The following is a 20,607-nucleotide window of genomic DNA, read 5'->3' on the forward strand; positions in this document are numbered from 1 at the left end:
CTGGGGAGCCTCTAAGGTTCCCTCTGGGTGCATGTTTCATTAAACTGGCCTCACTATGGATTTATGAGGTCAAAGTGTTTGATAACAAACACCATACGTTTAAGTGAAGTAATCGTGTAGCTGCGGAACGCATAATGAACAGCGCCCAGTACATGTACTCAAGGTGGTTTCCCTATTCACTTAAACTATCTAGCAATTAGACTAGATAGCATATGATATGGGCATATCTGCTAATGCAGTTATGTCCTCACATGTAATATAATGATGAAGATATGGATGGTGCACCAAAATTAGAAGTCCAGAAACTTGCAATATTTTGAAAAAATAATCCTTTCAGTATCTACAGTTAGAAAAATTCTCGGAGGGCAGCATAGACAGTCACTAAGGCATATATATGTGATTAAGCATGAAAACTATCACCAAAACAGCAATCAGCTGTCAGGGCGAAAGAGGAGGGAGGAAACTATCCATAGCCCCCACCACATAAAGTTGTAAAACTCCTGTAGGCAACACCTGTGGGAAACCGGCGCAGATAACAAACCTCCTTTACTACTAAGCAGAACATGTGGGGTCAGTGATCAAAGATAAGCGACACTAGTATGACCCCCCTATGTGAACAAACTATACAATCTTCCCTTTAGTGAAATAACACAAATGCCATTGGTGTGACCCCCCCTATATGTTGAGACACTGTGTAATCTCACCTGTGGTGATATATGAAAGTCAAATGTGTGTAGGCAGCAAATGTAGGCGATCAGGTTTCTCCAGACTCACGACTGGTTTAGACCACAAGAGTCGTTGTTGATTTATACAGTAATATATATATATATATATATATATATATATACACACACATACACATACACACACACACACACACACACACATTGAAGACCCAAGAGGACAATGTGAGGCCATCATGGACCAGGTAATATAGCGCTCAAAGCATAACCATAATACACGTGCTCTTTCAGCCCTGATGAAGTTCCGCAAGGAACGAAACGCGTTGGCTGAAGCCTCTTTAAGATTGAACCAATAAAGGATTTATTTTTCAAAATATTGCAAGTTTCTGGACTTCTAATTTTGGTGCACCATCCATATCTTCAACATTTTGGTATCTGTCGCAACAGTGGAGCCTCCGTGTGGCCAGCTCCGGATGTTTTGTGCACAAACCCAATACTGACAAACTCGCTGAAGAAACTGGAGTGCCTACCCGTGGTCAGCCACATTCTTTGTCTTTTGCAAATGTGATATAATGCACCCTGCCACAGGGCTGTAAAGCCTGCTGTAGGGGTGACTTGCATATATTTCATGCAGTGTCTGGGGACATGGCACACAGTGTGTGAGCCATCCCGTGTTTTCACTTTTGTCTGCACCTTTTCACACAGCCTGCAATGGCAGACTGCATGAGTTTGGACGAGGGTCCCTTCGGTTGGCACAATACATGCTGCAGCCCTTGGAACACTCTTTAGTACTTAGGCCCTAGGCACCAGGGGCACCATTTACTAGTGACTAACAAGCATGCTAAAGGCCTTGCCAATTGTGGAACAATTGCACAGTTACCTTGCTTTTGGGAAACAACACATGCACTGGGGATCTGGATAGCAGGAACCCAGTCCATCCAGTCAGAGTTGCATCAAATATCAGGCAAAAAAATGCGGGTGGTGTCAAAAAGGGGCACTTTCTTACACATGGGTGCCACTGAGAGATAAACTCTATCCAACGGTAGAAAGTTCACCCAAAGGACTGCCTAGTACATTATGCGGGAGTGAGATTTAAAGCATTGAGCAGGAAAAAAGCCTAACCAAATAGGATATATTACATTTTTTATTTGAAAACAACAGGTATGTTTATCACTGCTATGCTTAAGTTAGATAATTGTAGATATATATTAAGGAGAATATGTCATTACAAGCATAAATTGGTAATGGAATCTGCTCCTGAACTATGGTACTTGCTTCCACAAGGCTCTCCAATTAATACATCAAACTTGGTTAAACAATTCAGTATTGTCATCTTCAAGATCCCTCACATGGTTATAGTTCCCAGACAGGTTATGGTGAATACAAAGCGATTTCTCCCATCTCTAATGACAAAGGCTATAAATTCACTGAAAATGAGCGATTTACTAAACGTGCAATAAACTTTATATCCTAACCGGGGAGTTGGCACTGATGCACATGTTTTAAAAGCAACAACCAAAAGACTGAGAAGTGCTGCATCTGTCAAATCTTGCTACAATTTGAGGAGAGAAATTTCAAAGGATAATTTTTCTGTTTTGCAGGCAAGACCATGGCAGCCTACACAATATGGCTCCTGAAACATTTTAAAGGAAAAATCATACTTGTTCATTGTCTTTTGTGTGTATACCAGCAGGAACTTTATGTGTAATCCTTTGCTGAGGAGTTGGTAAGGATGTCTCCAGAAGAAACTCTTTCACTTTATTCTCAGGAAGCACATCTGGACGCCATAGCAACTGATCTTCACTATCATCCACTGTGGAGAACAAACAGAAGCATGAAACAGGAACATAAAATCTACTTTACAAAAGAGAAATAGTTCTTTAATGTTCTGCCTTCATGAGACACCTTACTCAGAACTAAATATGAAAGTATATATAAGGAGTATTTACTGAAAGGCTCACAGCAAAACTTGTGAATACACAATAATTTGAGCAACTGTTCCACAGTGGTCCGTTTGCAACCATTAGTTCATGTCAATAGAAACTGCTGGCCAATGGGATAAAGGAGAACAATATACGTTGAGCACTACTTGCCACAGTTACTTTCACAATATGAAGTACAAACTAGACGTTCTAGTTAAAGTACTATTTTTAACAAATTCTTACAGGTTGGAGGAAAGGCAAGACACGGTCAGACCACACAAGTCACGAGTAGCACAGCATGTGAACTGAATCCTTGCTAAACACTTAAAGAATAAAAAAGCCCTAAAATATTCTGCAAATGATGGGACAAACGTCCCGAGCACTGCTTGGAAAAGCAGTGCAACCCTTCCATTTTTCATTTTAAAGCAGAAATACCTTTTCACCCATTGGACTCCACAATCAGTAGCAGGTCGCTTCAGAGTCTGCTAATAACTGGAAAGATACACTTCCCCAGGATCCGAGTAGTAAACAATCTTTAAACAAAGCAGAATCTCTGGATTCCCATTCCAAAAGAGAACTAAGTTTTGGCCCCTCTGTCAGTACTTTGTTGTTTTGCAGAACAACAGTATATCAGGCTAACAGTATATCAATTATATCAAAAACAGTGTGACAAAAGCTTGAGTCTTTGCTGAAAAATGTGCTTTAGTTTATTCACAACAGCCCTAGCCAACACGTGTTTCGTTGTTCTTACGGTTGTGCGCAGCGACTTCTCCAGTGCAAAGAAACAAACAATAGTACAAAATTGGGAATGAAAGGTATGCAACAATAGCATACAATGTCAGTTTCTCATTGTGACAGACTAACTGACGTTTCAGCTAATGTTGCCTACTCAAGCCTGTGGAAACCCATGCGGTCTTAAATGTGTCACCTCGGTTGTTCAGTGACAAACTAGTGTATTTTAAGAAAAATTATAAGAACGCTCTTAGATAAAATAAACTGGTCTGGAGTTAAGGCAAGCTTGTTCCTTGTGAGTCTAGTTGCGACATATGAACCTAAACAGTCAGAGGCTTGAGGTAAATAAAATAAATAAAATAAATAAAACATTGAAAAGCTAAGATACTGAAAAGGGATGAACAGGACTACAACAATGGCAGGGTATTGACCTTTGCCAAAAAATATGACCATCTTATCCCTAAACCACAAACAGAGACTAGCCCCAGTTCCACTTCACTGGGCACGCTGGTGACCAGTGCGAGAGAACATTAGGGGACTGGAGGTAGGGCCAATCATTTTTACAGGAGGTTTTAAGAATAAAAAAGGGTAACTGGGAGAAAAACTGACGCACTCCCACCACAGACGGACAGGGCGGGTAAAGAGGGGGCTTGGCAAGAATACAGAATGAGAACCAGATCCTGGAACAAGAAGCACATAGGGGACCCCACGGTTATCAACCTCACTGACAAACCTTTTAGCCAAGCAGCAACATTACTATTACAGAAGGGTTTGAGCTTCTGCCCAATTGATAGGGGAGATATTTGCAAGGCCAAGGTTGATGTGTTTACATTTAGCAGACGCCTTAAACTTAAGAAACACTTTGCACTTTTTCCATGTACCAATAAAAACAGAATCACACCGCAAATCAACCTTTCATGTGATGATTCGACAATTCAGGATGTATTGAATACTAAGTTGCTAATGTCGATCCCTGAATGCGAGGGGGACCCAGTGACAATGGATAGACTACTCTAAAAGCTTGATGTACAAACAGACCTGAATATTAGCAGTGGACTTCAATCCCAATCGAGATGGACTCTCCCAATGCCGGTTGGCAATAACATTGACATTTTTTATAAGTTAATCCCAATCGAGATGGACTCTCCCCCAATGCCGGTTGGCAATAACATTGACATTTTTTATAAGTTAGTCATGTCAGACGTCAACAAGTAAGTAGTTTCACGAAACTCACACCACAAGTGGACTGACAACCTCACCCATAGAGAACGGGAAGCCCTACACCAACTGATGGAAGATGACAGTATTACAATAAGGGAGGGGGCAATGTGGTGCTTATGAACTAGGTTGACTATGATAGAGAGATCATCTCACAACTCAATGACATAGATTGCTATGAGAAACTATTCTCAAACCCCATCTAGACACGGACTAGTCTCATTAATCAGATACTTAAACCAGTCCTTGGGGACGTCTAGGTGGGGGATCATATCCGTGCCTTTGCGGATCTGCAGCAGCGTCACGCCCTCCCTCACACCCAACACTTTCGATATCTGCAGCTGCGCCATGCCATCCACGCGCATGTCCCCTCACCGGTTTCCCTCCCAGAGTTCAGTCCGTTAGAAGCCCAGGTGATGATGGGGAATCTGGGCAGAGGTGGAGTGTCCCGAATCTACTGCTCCCTAGTGAATAATGGCCCGCATCCCTGGATAAGCTGCGTGCCCGGTGGGAGGAGTGGGTGGGCCCTCTAGAGGAGGCAGACTGGAGAGACGCCCTTATGGCACCTAGAACCCTAACCACGTCTTCCAGGCTACTCCTAGTGCAGATATACTACCTACATGCGGTTTACCTTACCCCTGAGCGACTCTTCCGCGCCCGTTTGCGACCCTCCCCAGACTGCCCGAAATGCGGCTCATCTCCCGCTGATTTTTACCATATGGTCTTGCTCTGCCCGGTGCTGGAGAGGTTCTGGAGGGGGGTGGAGCGGGAGCTCACACAGGCCCTGGGGTGGGAGGTTCCTCACGACCCGTTGCGGATGCTGCTGGGGATCTTCGACAGCCTGGATGGTTCCAGGATGGACAAGCGCCTACTGGGGACAGAGGGGGCTGTGGCCAAAAGGGACATAGCAATGTACTGGTCGTGTGCCGCTGCTCCTACTGTGGGGGGGTGGAGGAGGGGGGTGGACTGGTGTGGCACCCAGGAGGAGGCCCTGTTTGAATCCAGAGGCTCCCCAGAATTGTTCCACAAAATATGCGGGAAATGGTTCAACATGATCCCGCCATAATTCTTACTATGTCTAAACTTCTATGCACCACCATTACTGTAATGCAAGATGGGATGCTGGGCTGGAATGGACTGCACCCGCCACCATGTCTTCTTGATTTACTTCCAATGTATATGTTGATCTCTGAGCTGCAACCAATGAATTCTCTTGTTTACTTACTCAATAAAGTTGATTATCCCCCAAAAAAAAATCAGATACTTAAAGACTGGCACGATGTAACAACTAAACTGGCTCTATATATACTGCACCAAAGTGAGGTACAGTGTGTACAGAGTCCAAGGGTCTCCAGAGGTTTGGCAGAGGTTAAAGTTAGATAGAACCGTACTCTCAAAGTGGTAGCTTGGTCGAGCAGTAAGGCAGTAACAGAGGACAGTGTTAAGCATTTGATGTACACACTCAGTCAGCAAATGAATTCACACACTCAAGAACTGAACTCTAGGCCCATTGTTTTTGTATAAAAAAATATACTGTTTTATTTCTAGAACCAAGCAAGCCTGGTACAGGTAAGCATATAAATACTTTTCAGCTACAAGTTGCTGTTGTTGAATACTTTCAAAATTCAGTAGGACCTTGTACCAATTCGAGTTTAAAGGGGTTGCAATGTAATGATGTGAGAAAGTGCCATCTTTCTTGCATGGTATGCCCCCACTTTTTGCTGAATTGCTGATGTGCTTCGACTTAGTGTGCCCTGGGCTCTGCCAATCAGGTGCCCAGGGCCTGTGTTCCTTCCCTAAAACTGTATTGAAGCTAAAACCCAATTGACATATCTGGCCACGTCAGCCCCTGGTAGATGGTACCATGGGTACCCAGGGCATTGTGACCAGAGAAGACCCCTAAGGCTGCAGCACTTATTGCCTGGAGACAGACAGACACAGACACACACACACACAGACAGAGACACACACAGACACACACAGACAGAGACACAGACAGACACACACAGACAGAGACACACACAGACAGAGACACACACAGACAGAGACACACACAGACAGAGACACACACAGACAGAGACACACACAGACAGAGACACACACAGACAGAGACACACACAGACAGAGACACACACAGACAGAGACACACACAGACAGACACACACACAGACAGACACACACACACAGACAGACAGACACACAGACAGACACACACACAGACAGACACACACACAGACAGACACACACACACACACGCAGACACACACAGACGCGCACACGCACACACACACACACACACACACGCGCGCTGAGTATCCTGGTGCAAAACTAAACAAAGAGTTGACATAGAAAACATCCCTGTGTGCCATGCCCACAAACTCACTGGCCTGGCATGCATCAGTCACCCCTCTGGCTGGGTGCCCTATGCCAGTGGTGTGGGCACAGGTGCATGAGCCCTGTGCCCCTACAATACCCAGGGCCATTCCTGGGCACTGTAAGTGCAGTGATGCTACACTGAAGAATGACAAGTTTGATACCAAACTTCTCAGCACATTAAACCCACATTGATGCCAGTGTGGGATTTAATGTAAAATGCACTACAGAGGGCATCTTAGAGATGCCCCCTGAAACCTAACCTACAATCCATGTCTTGTCGGAGAGGCTGCCACACAGCAGACATGTTATGCACCCCTCGGTGGAGAGCACCCCGCTCTCCTGGGCCTACAACAATGCACATCCTGGGCGAGGTGCTAGGTCTCCTCCCCCAGGATGGGCAGGGGGAAGCTTCAAAGGCCTGCCACCTTTGTGAGCTTCTCCAGGTCACTTGCTGTACTAAGCAACTGGCCCCCACCAGTTCTGACCCCCACTCTGGCGAGAAGACTGGCGGGAAACCCTACGTCAGGAATGGGGTGTGCCAACTCAACCCCTCAGGTGGGAGAGGCGAGGTGAAGCACGACTCCGGGCTACCACCATCTTGAGGATGGGGAACCCTACCCACTCACAGCTAGGCTCCTGCCCCCCTCCCACAGGAGAGGAGCAGGTTAGGGGTGTGCCCACCCCAGGACAGTGACCTAGTGGTCCCTGCCCTCACCCTACCTGTAACGCCCCTAAATTTAGTATTTAGGGGCACCCTGAACCTTCCTTCCTTAGATTCAGATACGAAAACAAGAAAGAAGATCAAGAAGACGACCAGCCGTGCAGCTGCTAACAAAAGGACGACACCAACTGACTTGGCCCCAGCCCTACAGGCCTATCGATCCTTGAACCTGCTCCTTACCATCTTACCCCCCAGTCTTCCCTGGGGGGTAAGATGGAATCTACGGACAGTAAATTGGATGCGGTCACAATAGAAGTAAATCTGATTTGTGCGGACCTCACTAAGGCAAGTGAGAAGGTAAAGTCGCTGGACATTAAGACCACAAGCTTGATGGACGACGTGGCGGAACTGCAGCAGGAAGTGCGCGCCCTCAAGGCCTCTCGTGACTCCACGGACCGGAAACTCGATGAGTATGAGGGGAGAGCCCGGCGCAACAATGTTCTTGGAATTCCCGAGAAATCAGAGGGACCTGCACCGGACTTGTTCATAGAAGATATCATCCTTAATCATCTCAAGCCGAAGGGTCTTAGTAACTATTTTACTGTCGAGAGGCCCACAGAGTGCCGGGGGTGGGAGGGGTGGCCTAGACCCGGGGCGCCCCCTCGCCTAGATGATCGCTAGAGTGCTTAATTTCCAGGATCGGGATGCTATCCTGCAAGCGGCAAGGACGGGGACCCCACTGCGTTATGAAAATACGACTCTCTCCTTCTTCCTGGACTTCACTCAGACGGTGCAGAAACTAAGACAAAGCTTCCTCCTAGTGAAGAAGAAGCTTCATGATAGGGGACTGTGATATGGCATGATGCATCCGGCCCGATTGCGAGTGGAGACCGAGGGGAAGGCCTGGTTCTTTGACAACCCAGAGGTCGCATCGGACTGGATCGACAGTAGACCTACGGTCGGAGGTGAGGGACACGACCAGGGAGACGCAGAGGAGAGACCGGGACAGTAATACTGGGTGAAGTTGTGTTCGCTTGAGGAGAGATACAACTTTTTTGGGCGATGTACCAGCAGCCATTTTTTCCTACAGGGTGGAATTAATTTTTGTTCAATAAATGCAGGGCATAATATGTTTCTATGGGAGGGAGGTTGGGGGGGGCACATTGGTTACCTCCTCACTACTACTTTTAGTTATCTAGACGGGGGGTTATGGGGCGACAGGCACACTGCGAGTTGGGGATGGTCATCGGCCTTATGCAAGGGTGCAGGGAGGGGGGAGAGATAGAGGGGAAAGGGGGGTCGTGGTTTGGTGTTGAGATTCAATTGTACATCACAATATTTGCATTGTTTGATTTTTTCTTTCTTATCTATGCATCAGGTGAAAATTACATTGTTGGAAGTTTACTGTGTGGGCTAGATGGCACAGATTAGTCGAGAATCGGGGATGAAAGTGCGGAGATGGAATGTGAATGGTTTAGGTGACAAGATCAAGAGAGCGATGGTTAGCCAGCTCATTAGAAGACATTGCCCAGATGTGGTCTTGCTGCAGGAGACGCACCTGGTGGGCAATAGATGCATGGCCCGCCATAAAAGGGGATACAAGTTGGTGGCACGCGCTGGGTTTACCACCGGTTCCAGGGGGGTTGGGATTTTGGTTAAGAATTCCTTTCCCCTGTCGGTCCAGGCTACGTGGCTGGATCAGAGGGGCAGATATGCGGGAGTGTCGAGGCTGGTGGAGGGTAAGACTGTCACCTTCCTATCTATATATGTGCCCCCGGGCCTTCAGGCTGATACCTTTCGAGATATGAGCTCTATCTTTCTTACGTTGCCCCTTGGCGGCTTGGTTTTGGGAGGCGACTTTAATGCCGTACTAGATAGAGAGATTGACCGTAGTCCACCTCGGGTGCTTACGCAATCGCAGAGATGGCATTCCGAGTTCTTGGAGACGCTAGGGTTGATCGATAGCTGGTGGGTCCGCAAACCAACGCTGACACATTTCACTCACGTATCAGCAGCACACAGTAGCCTGTCCAGGTTGGACTACATATTGCTGCCGGTGGCGATGGTTTCAATGATCCAAGATGTGAAGTACCATGGCAGGGGTATATCATTCTCCATTGTGGTTGCAGCTTACACTCTGTCGTCCGGCGGTTGGTAGGGTAGCTCCTATCAGCGCCTGGCAGTTAAAGGACCCGGCCATTAAAAAAGAGGTACTCCGGATGTCGGACCATTATTTCCAGGAAAATATAGGGACAGTTTCTTCAGCGCAGTCCCTCTGGGAAGCGTATAAAACGGTGGCGAGGGGAGGTCCTATCTCTTTTACCAGGGAAAAAGAAGAAAAGCCAGGCTGAGTGTAGCTCAGAAACAGGCAGAGGTCATACTTTTGGAGAAAAGAGTTGCTAGGTCATGTGCGCCTGCGGAGCTCCACTTAATGAGACTCCGACAGGAGGAATACAAAGGCCTTGTGAGAGATAGAGCGATTATTCAAAATAATGCTGTACAAAGCCTTAATACGAGCATGGAGATAAAGCCGGTTAATTGTTAGCGTGGCTCGAGCATGGAGAGCGTGCATCTAGGCTGGTGCCTGAATTAGAAGGATCGGACTCACAGAATTAAGGATCCGCAGGCGGTGGCTGACGCATTTTCGGAGTACTATAAGGTGGTTTACACTGCCAGTAGTGAGTTTACCGAGGCTGAGAATAGCGAAATGATCAGGGACATTATTATGCCGGGATAGTCGGAGGAAGATAGGAACTACTTAGACTCCCCCTTCTCTGATGATGAAGTGGCGCAGGCTATAAGACAGATACAATCCGGTAAGGCGACTGGCCCTAACGGGATACAGATTGAGCTGTACAAATTAAATGCTAACAGACTCGCCCCACATGTCCGAGCCATGTTTTTGGAAAGTAAGGAGGAGGGTCAGCTCCCATATGACCAGCGGGTGGCCAACATAGTAGTCATACATAAAGTGGGTAAGCCCAAGACGCAATGCTCCTCCTATAGACCTATTTCGCTCCTTTATGCGTAGCCCAAAATCCTAGCGAAATTACTCGCCACTCTGCTGGTCAAGGTGATCACGACTCTGGTCCATCTGGACCAGTCCGGCTTCATGCCGCGTCGCAATACGGCGATGAATTTGCTGAGGTTGCACTGAGTCTTTGGGGGCTCTTCGAGGATACATCAACCGACTGTCTTGGTGTCCCTTGACACCACTATGGCATTTGATAGGGTGGAATGGAAATACCTGTTTGCTGTGTTGCCGAAGTTGGGCTTTGGAAGAGAGTTCACTGGTTGGGTGTGACTGCTGTATGCAAACCCCCTGGCCAGGGTAGTTGTCAATAATTGTAAGTCCAATGATTTTCCGTTGGAGAGGGGCACGAGGCAGGGATGCCCGTTGTCCCCATTGCTCTTTGCGCTTGCAATGGAGCAATTGGTGGCTTGGGTTCGATGGGATAGATCGATACGGGGCTTAAGATGGTCACCTGACTGGGAAGATAAAATCTCGCTATACGAAGATGACGTTTTGCTTTACCTCACTGATCCCAGAGAGTCCCAGAGTAATTTTCTTGATGTGCTTGCCATTTTCGGTAGATACTCGGAATTGGCGATAAACTGGTCAAAGTCAGTGCTTTTTGCCCTCGTGGGCGACCCGCCGGTGATCCCGCAATCGTGCCCGATTCAGATTGAGACTGTAGGATTCAAGTATTTGGGCATCTATATCACGCTTGATTCACAGTTGCGGTACGCTAATAACCTGGCTTCCCCGTTGAATAGAAGTAGGAAAGATGTGCAGCGCTGGAAAGCTCTTCCGCTGTCTTTGCTTGGAAGAGCCACTCGCTTCAAGATGATGGCTTTGCCCCGGTTTTTGTATGCCCTACAGAATGCGATGGACCCGGTGCTGGCCTCCTATTTCCGGGAGGTTGAGACTCTCCAGAGGCGGCTTCTGTGGGAGGGTACACCCCGTATAGCGTTTGTTAAATTAAAGCTTCCATGGTACGACGGTGGAATCGGACTCCCGGATTTGAGGAAGTACTATTGGGCTTCGCAGCTGGCTGCTGTGAACCATATTGTCTACGGACCCCCGGGTGATCCGGGTTATGCCATGGACCGGGGGCTGGCTCCGGGTGGAATGATAGATAGAGCTCTAAACCGGGGAAGTTTGCATTGTTTGGCCCAACTGCACACGCGGTACATGTATCTAGGCTGGGAAGGCAGATTGACGTTGGCCACTCCCCTGGCCAATTCAGAGAAATTAGGTAGCTTAAAGAAAACTAAAGGGTTCGATAAATGGGACATTATTGGAATCACCCAGATAAAGGATGTTTGGGAAAAGGACACAGTACAAACATTTGAGTCTCTCCAAAAACTGCATAGTCTGCACGACAACGAACACTATAGATATCGGCAGGTGAGGCATGCCCTCATTACCCACGTGCCTAGAGGCACGGTGCTCCCGGAGGCGTCACCTCTTGAGGACCGTGCGCTAGATGGACACATTCCCGAGAAAACTATTTCTTTGATATATAGGAAACTGGTTAATAACAGAGCCCGCTGGGGCGTATTAGAGCCCAGTGGAGTGCAGATGGTTTGGAATTGGATGACGAAGAGTGGGTGGAGGCGGCTTCCTCCTCGAAGGTAGTGGCGATTCAGATGAGGCTCCGACCTGTGCAACTGAAGATATTGCATAGATCCTATATCACTGGGCCTCGGTTGGTGCGGATGGGACAAGGGGGGGAGTGGAGATTGTAGAAGAGAGTGTGGAGAACCTGGCACCTTAATGCATATACTTTGGCACTGTGCGGTGATACAGATATTTTGGGCAAAGATCCATGATGAACTAAAGGAAGTTTAGGGTGAAGAGATACGACCAGAAGCCCGAAGGTGTCTGTTGAACGTGTGGGAGTCCACAGATCTAAACATGTACGAGAAACAATGGGTGATGCTGGCGTATTTGGTGGCTAAACGGAATGTTGCTCAGCTCTGGGGAGCCAGTCAGCTGGCCCGAGTTTTCAAGTGGGCGTAAGACCTTGACTGGTGTATGTTTAGAGAGAAATCAGTGTATGTGGCCAGAGGTTGCCCGAAGAAATGGGGGAAGGTATGGGGGGCGTGGAATAGCCACCGAGGAGAGATCTGTGAACCACCGATGCCACTGCTGGAATTGGAAACGCAAGAATCCCTATGATCCTAGTATTTTATTTTTTTGCAGAGTTTTATATAGCGCGAACTAGACCCGAACCGAATCAGGTATCAGAGCGCTTTACCTAGCACCAGTTACGTTACATGAGGACACACTTTCATTTTAGGCACGGGGAGATTAAGTGATTTGCCCAGAATCACAGGAGGTTTTTGGCGTCGTTACCGAGACTCGAACCAGTCCGAGGTCAGAGGTCGAGCGCCTTAGCCGTTAGGCAAACCCCCTCCCCTAATTTAATAAGTATTAAAGATTGCCGCATGTGATCCTATATCTGTCCACGATAACCCATGTGATGCAGAATGTATGACATCACCTGATGTGTTGGTTTGATTACTTGATGCAATTTTTTTTCTGCAAGTGTTTCCTTTGTTAAGAGTTTTAAAAAAGATATATATATATATATTCACCTAAAATCAGTCGAACAACAAATTCCGATGTACTCACCTGATATCAGGAGCGACCTCAGTGCTGCATCTTTTAGCCCAGCACAAACCCTGCAAAGTAATTTTTACCGTACTTACCAGTAACCTGAATTTTCTTCCATAGGAAACCATTGATTCTGTGAAATTTCTTCTGTCGATTTTTGCAAACTATAAATATTCTTTAAAAATCGTACGAACTACCAAAACTTAATTACTTACCTGTCTTAGATAGAAGTCCCAGAGCTGAACCTCGGAGTCCAGTACTGGATTACAAAAGTAATGTGAACATTCTTTACCTGCAAATTGAATTTCCTTCTATAGAATAACATTGGTAATTTCAACTGAAAAAGTATCAACTTTTAAAATACATTAATATTCCTTAAAAATTACTACTGTAACCAAAACGCTTTTACTCAACTGTTTACAGGACATGTCCAAGGACTGAATCTAGGATCCAGTCTTGTGGTTAGAAAAGTAATCTAAAATGTAATTAATTGCATTTAACTGAAAATTCCCATTGCTCTCAATGTTGCATTGTGTTTCAAATTGTGTTGCCTACTGCAACAAACTAACTATTGCATTCAAAAAGTCTAATGCCAATTTGAAAAGTATTTAACTAAAGTAACTCATTCTGAGAAAGTATATTTTGATACCTTGTTGGTTCTAAAATTAAAAAAAACTATATATTTTTATATACAAACAATTGGCCTAGAGTTCAGTTCTTGAGTGTGTGAGACCATTTGCTGACTGGGTGTGTACAACAAATGCTTTACACTGTCCTCTGATACTGCCTTACTGCTCGACCAAGCTACCACTTTAGAGAGTAAGGTCATATCTAACTTTAGCCTCTGCCAAACCTCTGGGGACTGGGGACTCTATACACACTGTACCTTACTTTGGTCCAGTATATATATATAGCCACTTTCTTTCAAATGCACAAACTTAGTAGACTCAGTACACAGGAATCAATAGGTTTTTTCAGTAAAAATGAAATTAGATTACTTTCCGGATTACTTTTACTAACACAGTGCTGTATCCTAGATTCAGCACCAGGGCATTTCCTGAACACAGTTGAGTAAATGCGTTTTAGTTAGTTGTACGATTTTTAAAGAATATTCTCGTATTTCAAAAGTTGACACTTGGAAATTTTTTCTCATAAAACCACCAATGTTATCCTATGGAAGGAAATTCAATTTACAGGTAAGTTACTTTATCATTACTTTTCTTACTCGGTGCTGGATACTAGATTCAGCACTGGGACATTTCCGAGAAACAGTTGAGCAAATGCGTTTTGGTTATTTGTGTGATTTTTAATGAATATTCTTAGTTTTCAAAAGTCAACACTTAAAAACTTTTTGGAGAAAAAGCGTCAATGTTATTCTAGGAGGAAAAACAGGTTATCGGTTTCGAGGTCAGTAATCGGTCCTTTGAGTTAGGGTTCTGGGGTTAGACTAAGGAGTCTCCCAGGGTCAGTGATGCACTGTTGTTGCACCCTCAGGGGCACTCGGGCGGCCGGGTGCAGAGTGTTGAGGTACAATGTTATCCTATGGAGGATAGGGGGACCGGTTGGTGGCTGCTGGCAAGCAGGCCACAGGGTTGTGGGAGCAAAGCTCCTAGGATTAAGCTCAGGGCAAGTTGGGGACCAAGTTAACACAAAAGGGGCACCCTTAGCGGCACTAGGATGGCCGGGTGCAGGCTACTGTTTTGAGGTCGGGTGCCCTGTTGATTTCAATGGAGATTCTACGGGACAAAAACACTGCAGGCTCGGGGACGAGGATCTTCCAGGAGCGACCACCACTTAGAGGAGTAAGTAGGGATGTTGAGGGTTGGTTAGGCACCGCTGGGTTGGGCAAACAAGGCAGTGGGGCATCAGGCGTAGGGGTGCCTTGGGACGGCAGATTTTCCTATCCGCTCTGGTCACAGTAGGGGGGTCCTCTGGATTGAGGCTGCATGCATTGTCTGGAGGCTTGAGGCAGGTCAGGGGTCGCCGGATCTCAGGTCAGGGTCGCCCGGGGGACCTCCTTGAGGTATTGTTTCCACTCTAGCTCGTGCCGGGTTCGGCGGGTGCAGAGTGGGCTGGATTTGAGGTTCCTGGCTGGCACCAGAAGCAGCAGTTCAAACACATCCAGTGTTCAGAGGAGAAACAGATTGGAAAGTGAAGGCAGGCAGGTCCTTCGGGGTTTTTGAGGTTGCTGGCCGCTGGACATGCCAGGGTTTTGCAGGAGCAGGTTCGAAGGGAGACAGGCCTGTAGGGCTGGGGCCAAGTCAGTGGGCGTCGTCCTCTTGTTAGCTCTGCGCAGCTTTTCGTCCTTCTCTTTTTTCTTGTGGTTGCTGGATCTGAGGAAGGAAGGTTCAGGGTGCCCCTAAATACTAAATTTAGGGGCGGTACAGGTAGGTAAAGGGCAGGGACCAATGGGTCCCTTCCCTTGGGTGGCTACACCCAATATTCTGCCACTCTCCGTGGGAGGAGGGCAGGAGCCTGTCCCTGGTTGGCTTGGTCCCGCCATCCTCAAGATGGCGGGGACTCGAGGTAGTGCTTCACCTCGCCTCCCCCACCTTAGGGGTGGAGTTGGCAGAGGTGGGCACACCTCCCTCCCGCACTTGTTTTTCCCGCCGGTTCCCCCGCCCAAAGTGGGGGGTAGAACCTGTGGGGACCAGTTGCTGAGAGCAGCAAGTGGTCTGGAGAGGCTCACAAAGGCGGTATTGCCTTTGAAGCTTCTCCTTCGTGAACCCTGCCCATCCTGGGGGAGGAGGCTTGGCACCTCGTCCCAGGATGTGCATTGTTTCAGGCCCCAGAGAGCGGCCAAGCTCTCGACCCAGGGATCCAGAAACATGTCTGGTGGTGGCAACCTAGGCAGCCACTCAGTCAGGTCACTGGAGGTTGGTCGAGTTTCAGGGGGCATCTCTAAAATGCCCTCTGTGGTGCATTTTACATTAAATCCCACACTGGCATCAGTGTGGGTTTAATGTGCTGAGAAGTTTGATACCAAACTTCTCAGTCTTCAGTGTAGCCATTATGGTGCTGGAGAATTTGTGATGACAAACTCCAAGCACCATATACTCTTAATGGCAGCACTGCACTTATAGTGCCCAGGAATGGACCTGGGTACTGTAGGGGTACAGGGCTCATGCACCTGTACCCTTACCACTGGCATAGGGCACCCAGTCCTATGCCTTTGTTCTGCACCAAGACACGCAGCCTGCAAAGGCAGTGTGTGAGTGTCAGGGCACAGGGCCTCTAAGGGTGGCACAATAAGTGCTGCAGCCCTTAGGGGCCTTCTCTGGTCACAGTGCCCTGGGTACCTGTGGTACCATTTACCAGGGGCTGACATGTGGCCAGAGTTGCCAATAGGGTTTAGGCTTCATTGCAGTTTTAGGAAAGGAACACAGGCCCTGGGTATCTGATTGGCAGGAGCCCAGGATCCACTCAGTCAAAGCACATCAGCAATTCAGCAAAAAATGGGGGCATACCATGCAAGAAAGAGGGCACTTTCTCACACATGATCTATGCCTTTTAGACTTTAATGAGTACACTTACCTCAAAGTAGAACACCCTAGACACCCATGCCTGTACACACTACCGAAAGTGCATAAGAATCTCCCTTTCCCACCAGGCAGACCCATTGTGTCTGGAATTGGTGGGCCCACAGAGAAACTGAGTATGTGAATTTATTTCTCCAACCGTTGGTAGCTAACCTACGCTCTTACATCAGAGACACAAAACACATACTCAGCACGCTGGCAGACATTACTTGGGACAATACTATGACACTAGTTACTCTGGATGTCACTGCCCTGTATACATCCAAAATGACCAGGGCCTACTGGCATTAAGATGCACACTTAACGCTTGCCCGGCTAGAGTCTGAAACATATGGACATGACGCAAATTCTTCCTCAAAAAATGTGTTCCTCTTCAAAGGGCCATGGTACAAACAGATACGTAGAGTAGCTATGGGCTCTACATTTTCCCCATCATACGCCAATCTTTTTATGGGGTGGTTGGAGGAGAGCTGGATTTGGGACTCTAAAAGCAGTGATTGGAGCGACTCCATTCTTTTCTGGGGCAGATACATTGACAACTGGCTCCTAATTCGAACAGGCAACACGGAGAGGCTGACGGAATTTGTAACAATGTAACAGTAATGACTCGAATATTAGATTTACCTACCAACACAGCAAGAGCTCAATTACCTTCATAGATGTGGAACTATTTGTCTCCAATAACAGAATTGAAAGCAGGCTTTACTGGAAAGCTACGGCGTGCAATAGTATATTACATACCACCAGCGCGCAACCGATACATCAGATTAAGGTTATCCCCTATGGGGAATTTGAACGCGCACGACGCAATTGCAGTATTTTTTTTTTAACTCTTTTTATTAACAATCATCGATTTCAATCAGGAAATAAAGCAAAGTATAATCATGTGGACAGTTCAATTGGGTACATAGAATTTCGGTCACAATATAACACATCACAGTCAGTGAGACAAATCAAGGAGAGTGCATGTCTTCAGAGGTTGGTTGCAGTGGTGGGGTACAGATATCACCTCTATAATGGTTCCACTGCCCCCATATCCGGGTCCACTTCCAAAGGGCAACCGCAGGCCACATAAACAGTTATCTTGCGGAACATACTCCAATCCATGGTAGTCTTCCAGTCTTTTAGCGATGGAGGGGCGACTGCCCCCCAAGCTTGGGCTATGTTCCTTTTGGCCACCATAAAACCAAGCGTGTGCCTCTAGGGGCAGGGGGACTCCGAAGACTGTCCCCATTACTTGGTGGACCTCCCTCCAATAGGACTGAACAATTGGACATCCCCAGATTATATCTAGGGGCGTGCCCAGCTGACCACACATCCTGCGACAGTCCCCGGTGGGTGCCCTGCCCATCAAAACCAGTCTAGGTCCGGTCATGTATATTCTGTGCAGGATTTTAGGTTGGACCAGGCGCAGTCTAGCAGAGATACCCCCCACTATCTGCCAGTCTTCTTCCTCTTGCTTGATACCGTCTGCCATCCATTTTTGCCAGAGCTGTTTGAGGGGGTCATCCATATTATGTATTAGTTTATTATAAATCAAGGAGATAGATTTCTCAGGGAGGTGCCCGTCTAATACCCTAGATTCCAATGGGGAGGACTCAGGGGGGGGGAGGAACCCACGGGGATAGCCGATCGCAAGGCATGTCGGATTTGTATGTAGCGAAAGCGTTCCGTGTTGGATAGTTCATGTTGTTCTTGTATGGATGTGTACGTTTTACTGTCTCCCTTGTCCCACATGACCTGGATGCGGGAGATGCCTATCATTTCCCATTTGTTGAAACCCTTCGTTTGCCAGAGGTTTCCCAATTTCGCAGACTCCCAAAGGGGGGTGGGCCAGTGTCAATTTAGCCTCCCAGCCCAGAGATCTGGCGGCGGCACGCCAGATAGACACAGAGTGCCCTGTGGGGCCGGTTAAAGCCAGGCGAACTGGTTTGGAATATAGAATTCTGTTATAATTACCCACCGGGAGTAGCCACCTGTCCATTCGATAGCCAGGGCAGTCAGGGGTTCCATAGGTGTCGTGATTGATGGCGGCCAGGTGGGCAGCCCAATAGAACTTCTTAATGTCAGGAAGGGCGATACCTCCGTCGTACCACTTCAAAGACAGTTTACTGAAAGCTATTTGCGGTGGCCCAGCCCACAGAAGCTCCCTCTGAAATCGTTCAATTTCTTTGAAATAGGTGGCCTCTAACAAGTTCTTCAGGGCGTAGAGGAAGCGGGGAAGGGACATAATTTTAAAAAGGGCAGCTCTCCCCAATAGGGACAATGGGAGAGTTCGCCAACTTGCGATGTCTCTCTGCAAACGGTGGAGAGGGGGGAAGGAGATTGTGATTGTAGCGGAGTACAGGATTCAAGGACACGAAGATCCCTAAATACTTGAACCCAGATGTACTGATTTGAATTGGGCAGTTGGAGGGCAGCGTGGGCACTCCCCCATGAAGTAGATACAGGTGAGATTTGGTCCAGTTGATTTTGAATCCAGAATACTTCCTAAAGATTGCCAATATGGCCATTAGGACACTTAAAGATCTTCAAGGGTTGGTGAAATATAGTAGGATATCGTCAGCGTACAGAGATATCCTGTCCTCCCAGTCCGCCAACCAGCGGAATCCTCGGCTCTTCAGATCCTGTCAGATCCAGGGCGTAAGTGGCTCTAGTGCCAAGGCAAATAGAAGGGGGGAGAGCGGGCAACCCTGTTGGGTGCCTCTGCTCTGGCCGAATGTGTCTGATTGTTTGTTATTGACAACTACCTTTGCTAGTGGTGCCGCGTACAGAAGGCGGACCCAGATAATGAAGTCTGGGCCAAATCCCAGCTTTTGGAGTACAGCGAAGAGATAGGGCCATTCAACCATGTCGAACGACATCGTAGCGTCTAAAGAAATCAAATTCGCCGGTTAACGTATCGTGTTTGCTCTCCCAAGTACCCCGTGGACTCGGCGGAGGTTTAGTGTCGTGTTCCAGCGTGGAATAAAGCCTGACTGATCAGGATGTATAAAAGTTGATATAACCTTGACCAGGCGATTTGCGAGAACCTTCGCAAAGATTTTCGGTTCAGAGTTGAGAAGAGAAATGGGCCGATACGAAGTACAGTCGGTCTTCGGCTTGCCCTCCTTATGGATTACGACGATGTTAGCTTTGCGCTGGTCTAGTGGAAGTTCCCCCAGCTCCCTACTCTCCTCAAACAGGACTTTAAGGTGCGCTGATAGTTTATCCGGACAGAGTTTATATAATTCTATGGGTATATCATTAGGGACAGAGGCTTTTCAAGATCTAATGGCATGGGTAATTTCATCCGTGGTTAGAGAGCTGTCCAGAAGTTGCTTACCCGCCAAAGTAAGGGTGGTCAATATGATATCTTTTAGTAGGTCTTTGGAGTCCCCACCCTAACCCTATAAACCACCTCGAAGTGTGTAGCAAAACAGGAAGCTATATCTTGGGGTCCACTATTTCGGTGTATAATGCATCGTGGAGGACCGGGACCAATCTATTCGCCCACTCCCACTTATCCAACCAAGCTATCAATTTTCCCGCCTTATCTCCCAAGTCATAAAGTCCCAAGCATTTCCTGTCCCAGGGTTCGGGCTGCGTCAGTAACAAGGGTTTTATATTCAGACTGTTTAAGCCGCAGTAAATGGAGCGATTCAGGGGAGTCACTGTTTACCAGCTCTTCCTCCAGCCTAAGGATATTGGTTTCTATGTTAGTAACTGCTTTTTGCTGTTCTTTTTTAAGGCCTGGTATTATAGACAGAGCTTCCCCCCTGATCACGGTCTTGAAGGCCTACCAAAGAGTTTGTCTAGAGGACACAGTGCCCACAGTATCCGTAAAGTAGCGGTCTGTGGCGACCAGGAGGTC

At 47.3% G+C, this 20,607-nt stretch overlaps 1 protein-coding gene across 7 annotated transcripts in view; it reads right to left on the minus strand.

The window, feature by feature from the left end:
* Positions 1 to 20,607, minus strand: part of MIER3 (MIER family member 3) — a 357,073-nt gene that overhangs the window by 202,347 nt on the left and 134,119 nt on the right. For all 7 annotated transcript variants that reach the window (XM_078675116.1, XM_078675117.1, XM_078675121.1 and 4 more), the window contains one exon: positions 2,345 to 2,496. In XM_078675116.1, the coding sequence (XP_078531242.1) occupies positions 2,345 to 2,496 (152 nt within the window). The remainder of the gene's footprint in view (positions 1 to 2,344; positions 2,497 to 20,607) is intronic.

Source organism: Lissotriton helveticus, chromosome 2_1 (assembly GCF_964261635.1).
Source record: "Lissotriton helveticus chromosome 2_1, aLisHel1.1, whole genome shotgun sequence".
Taxonomy (NCBI): Eukaryota; Metazoa; Chordata; class Amphibia; order Caudata; family Salamandridae; genus Lissotriton; species Lissotriton helveticus.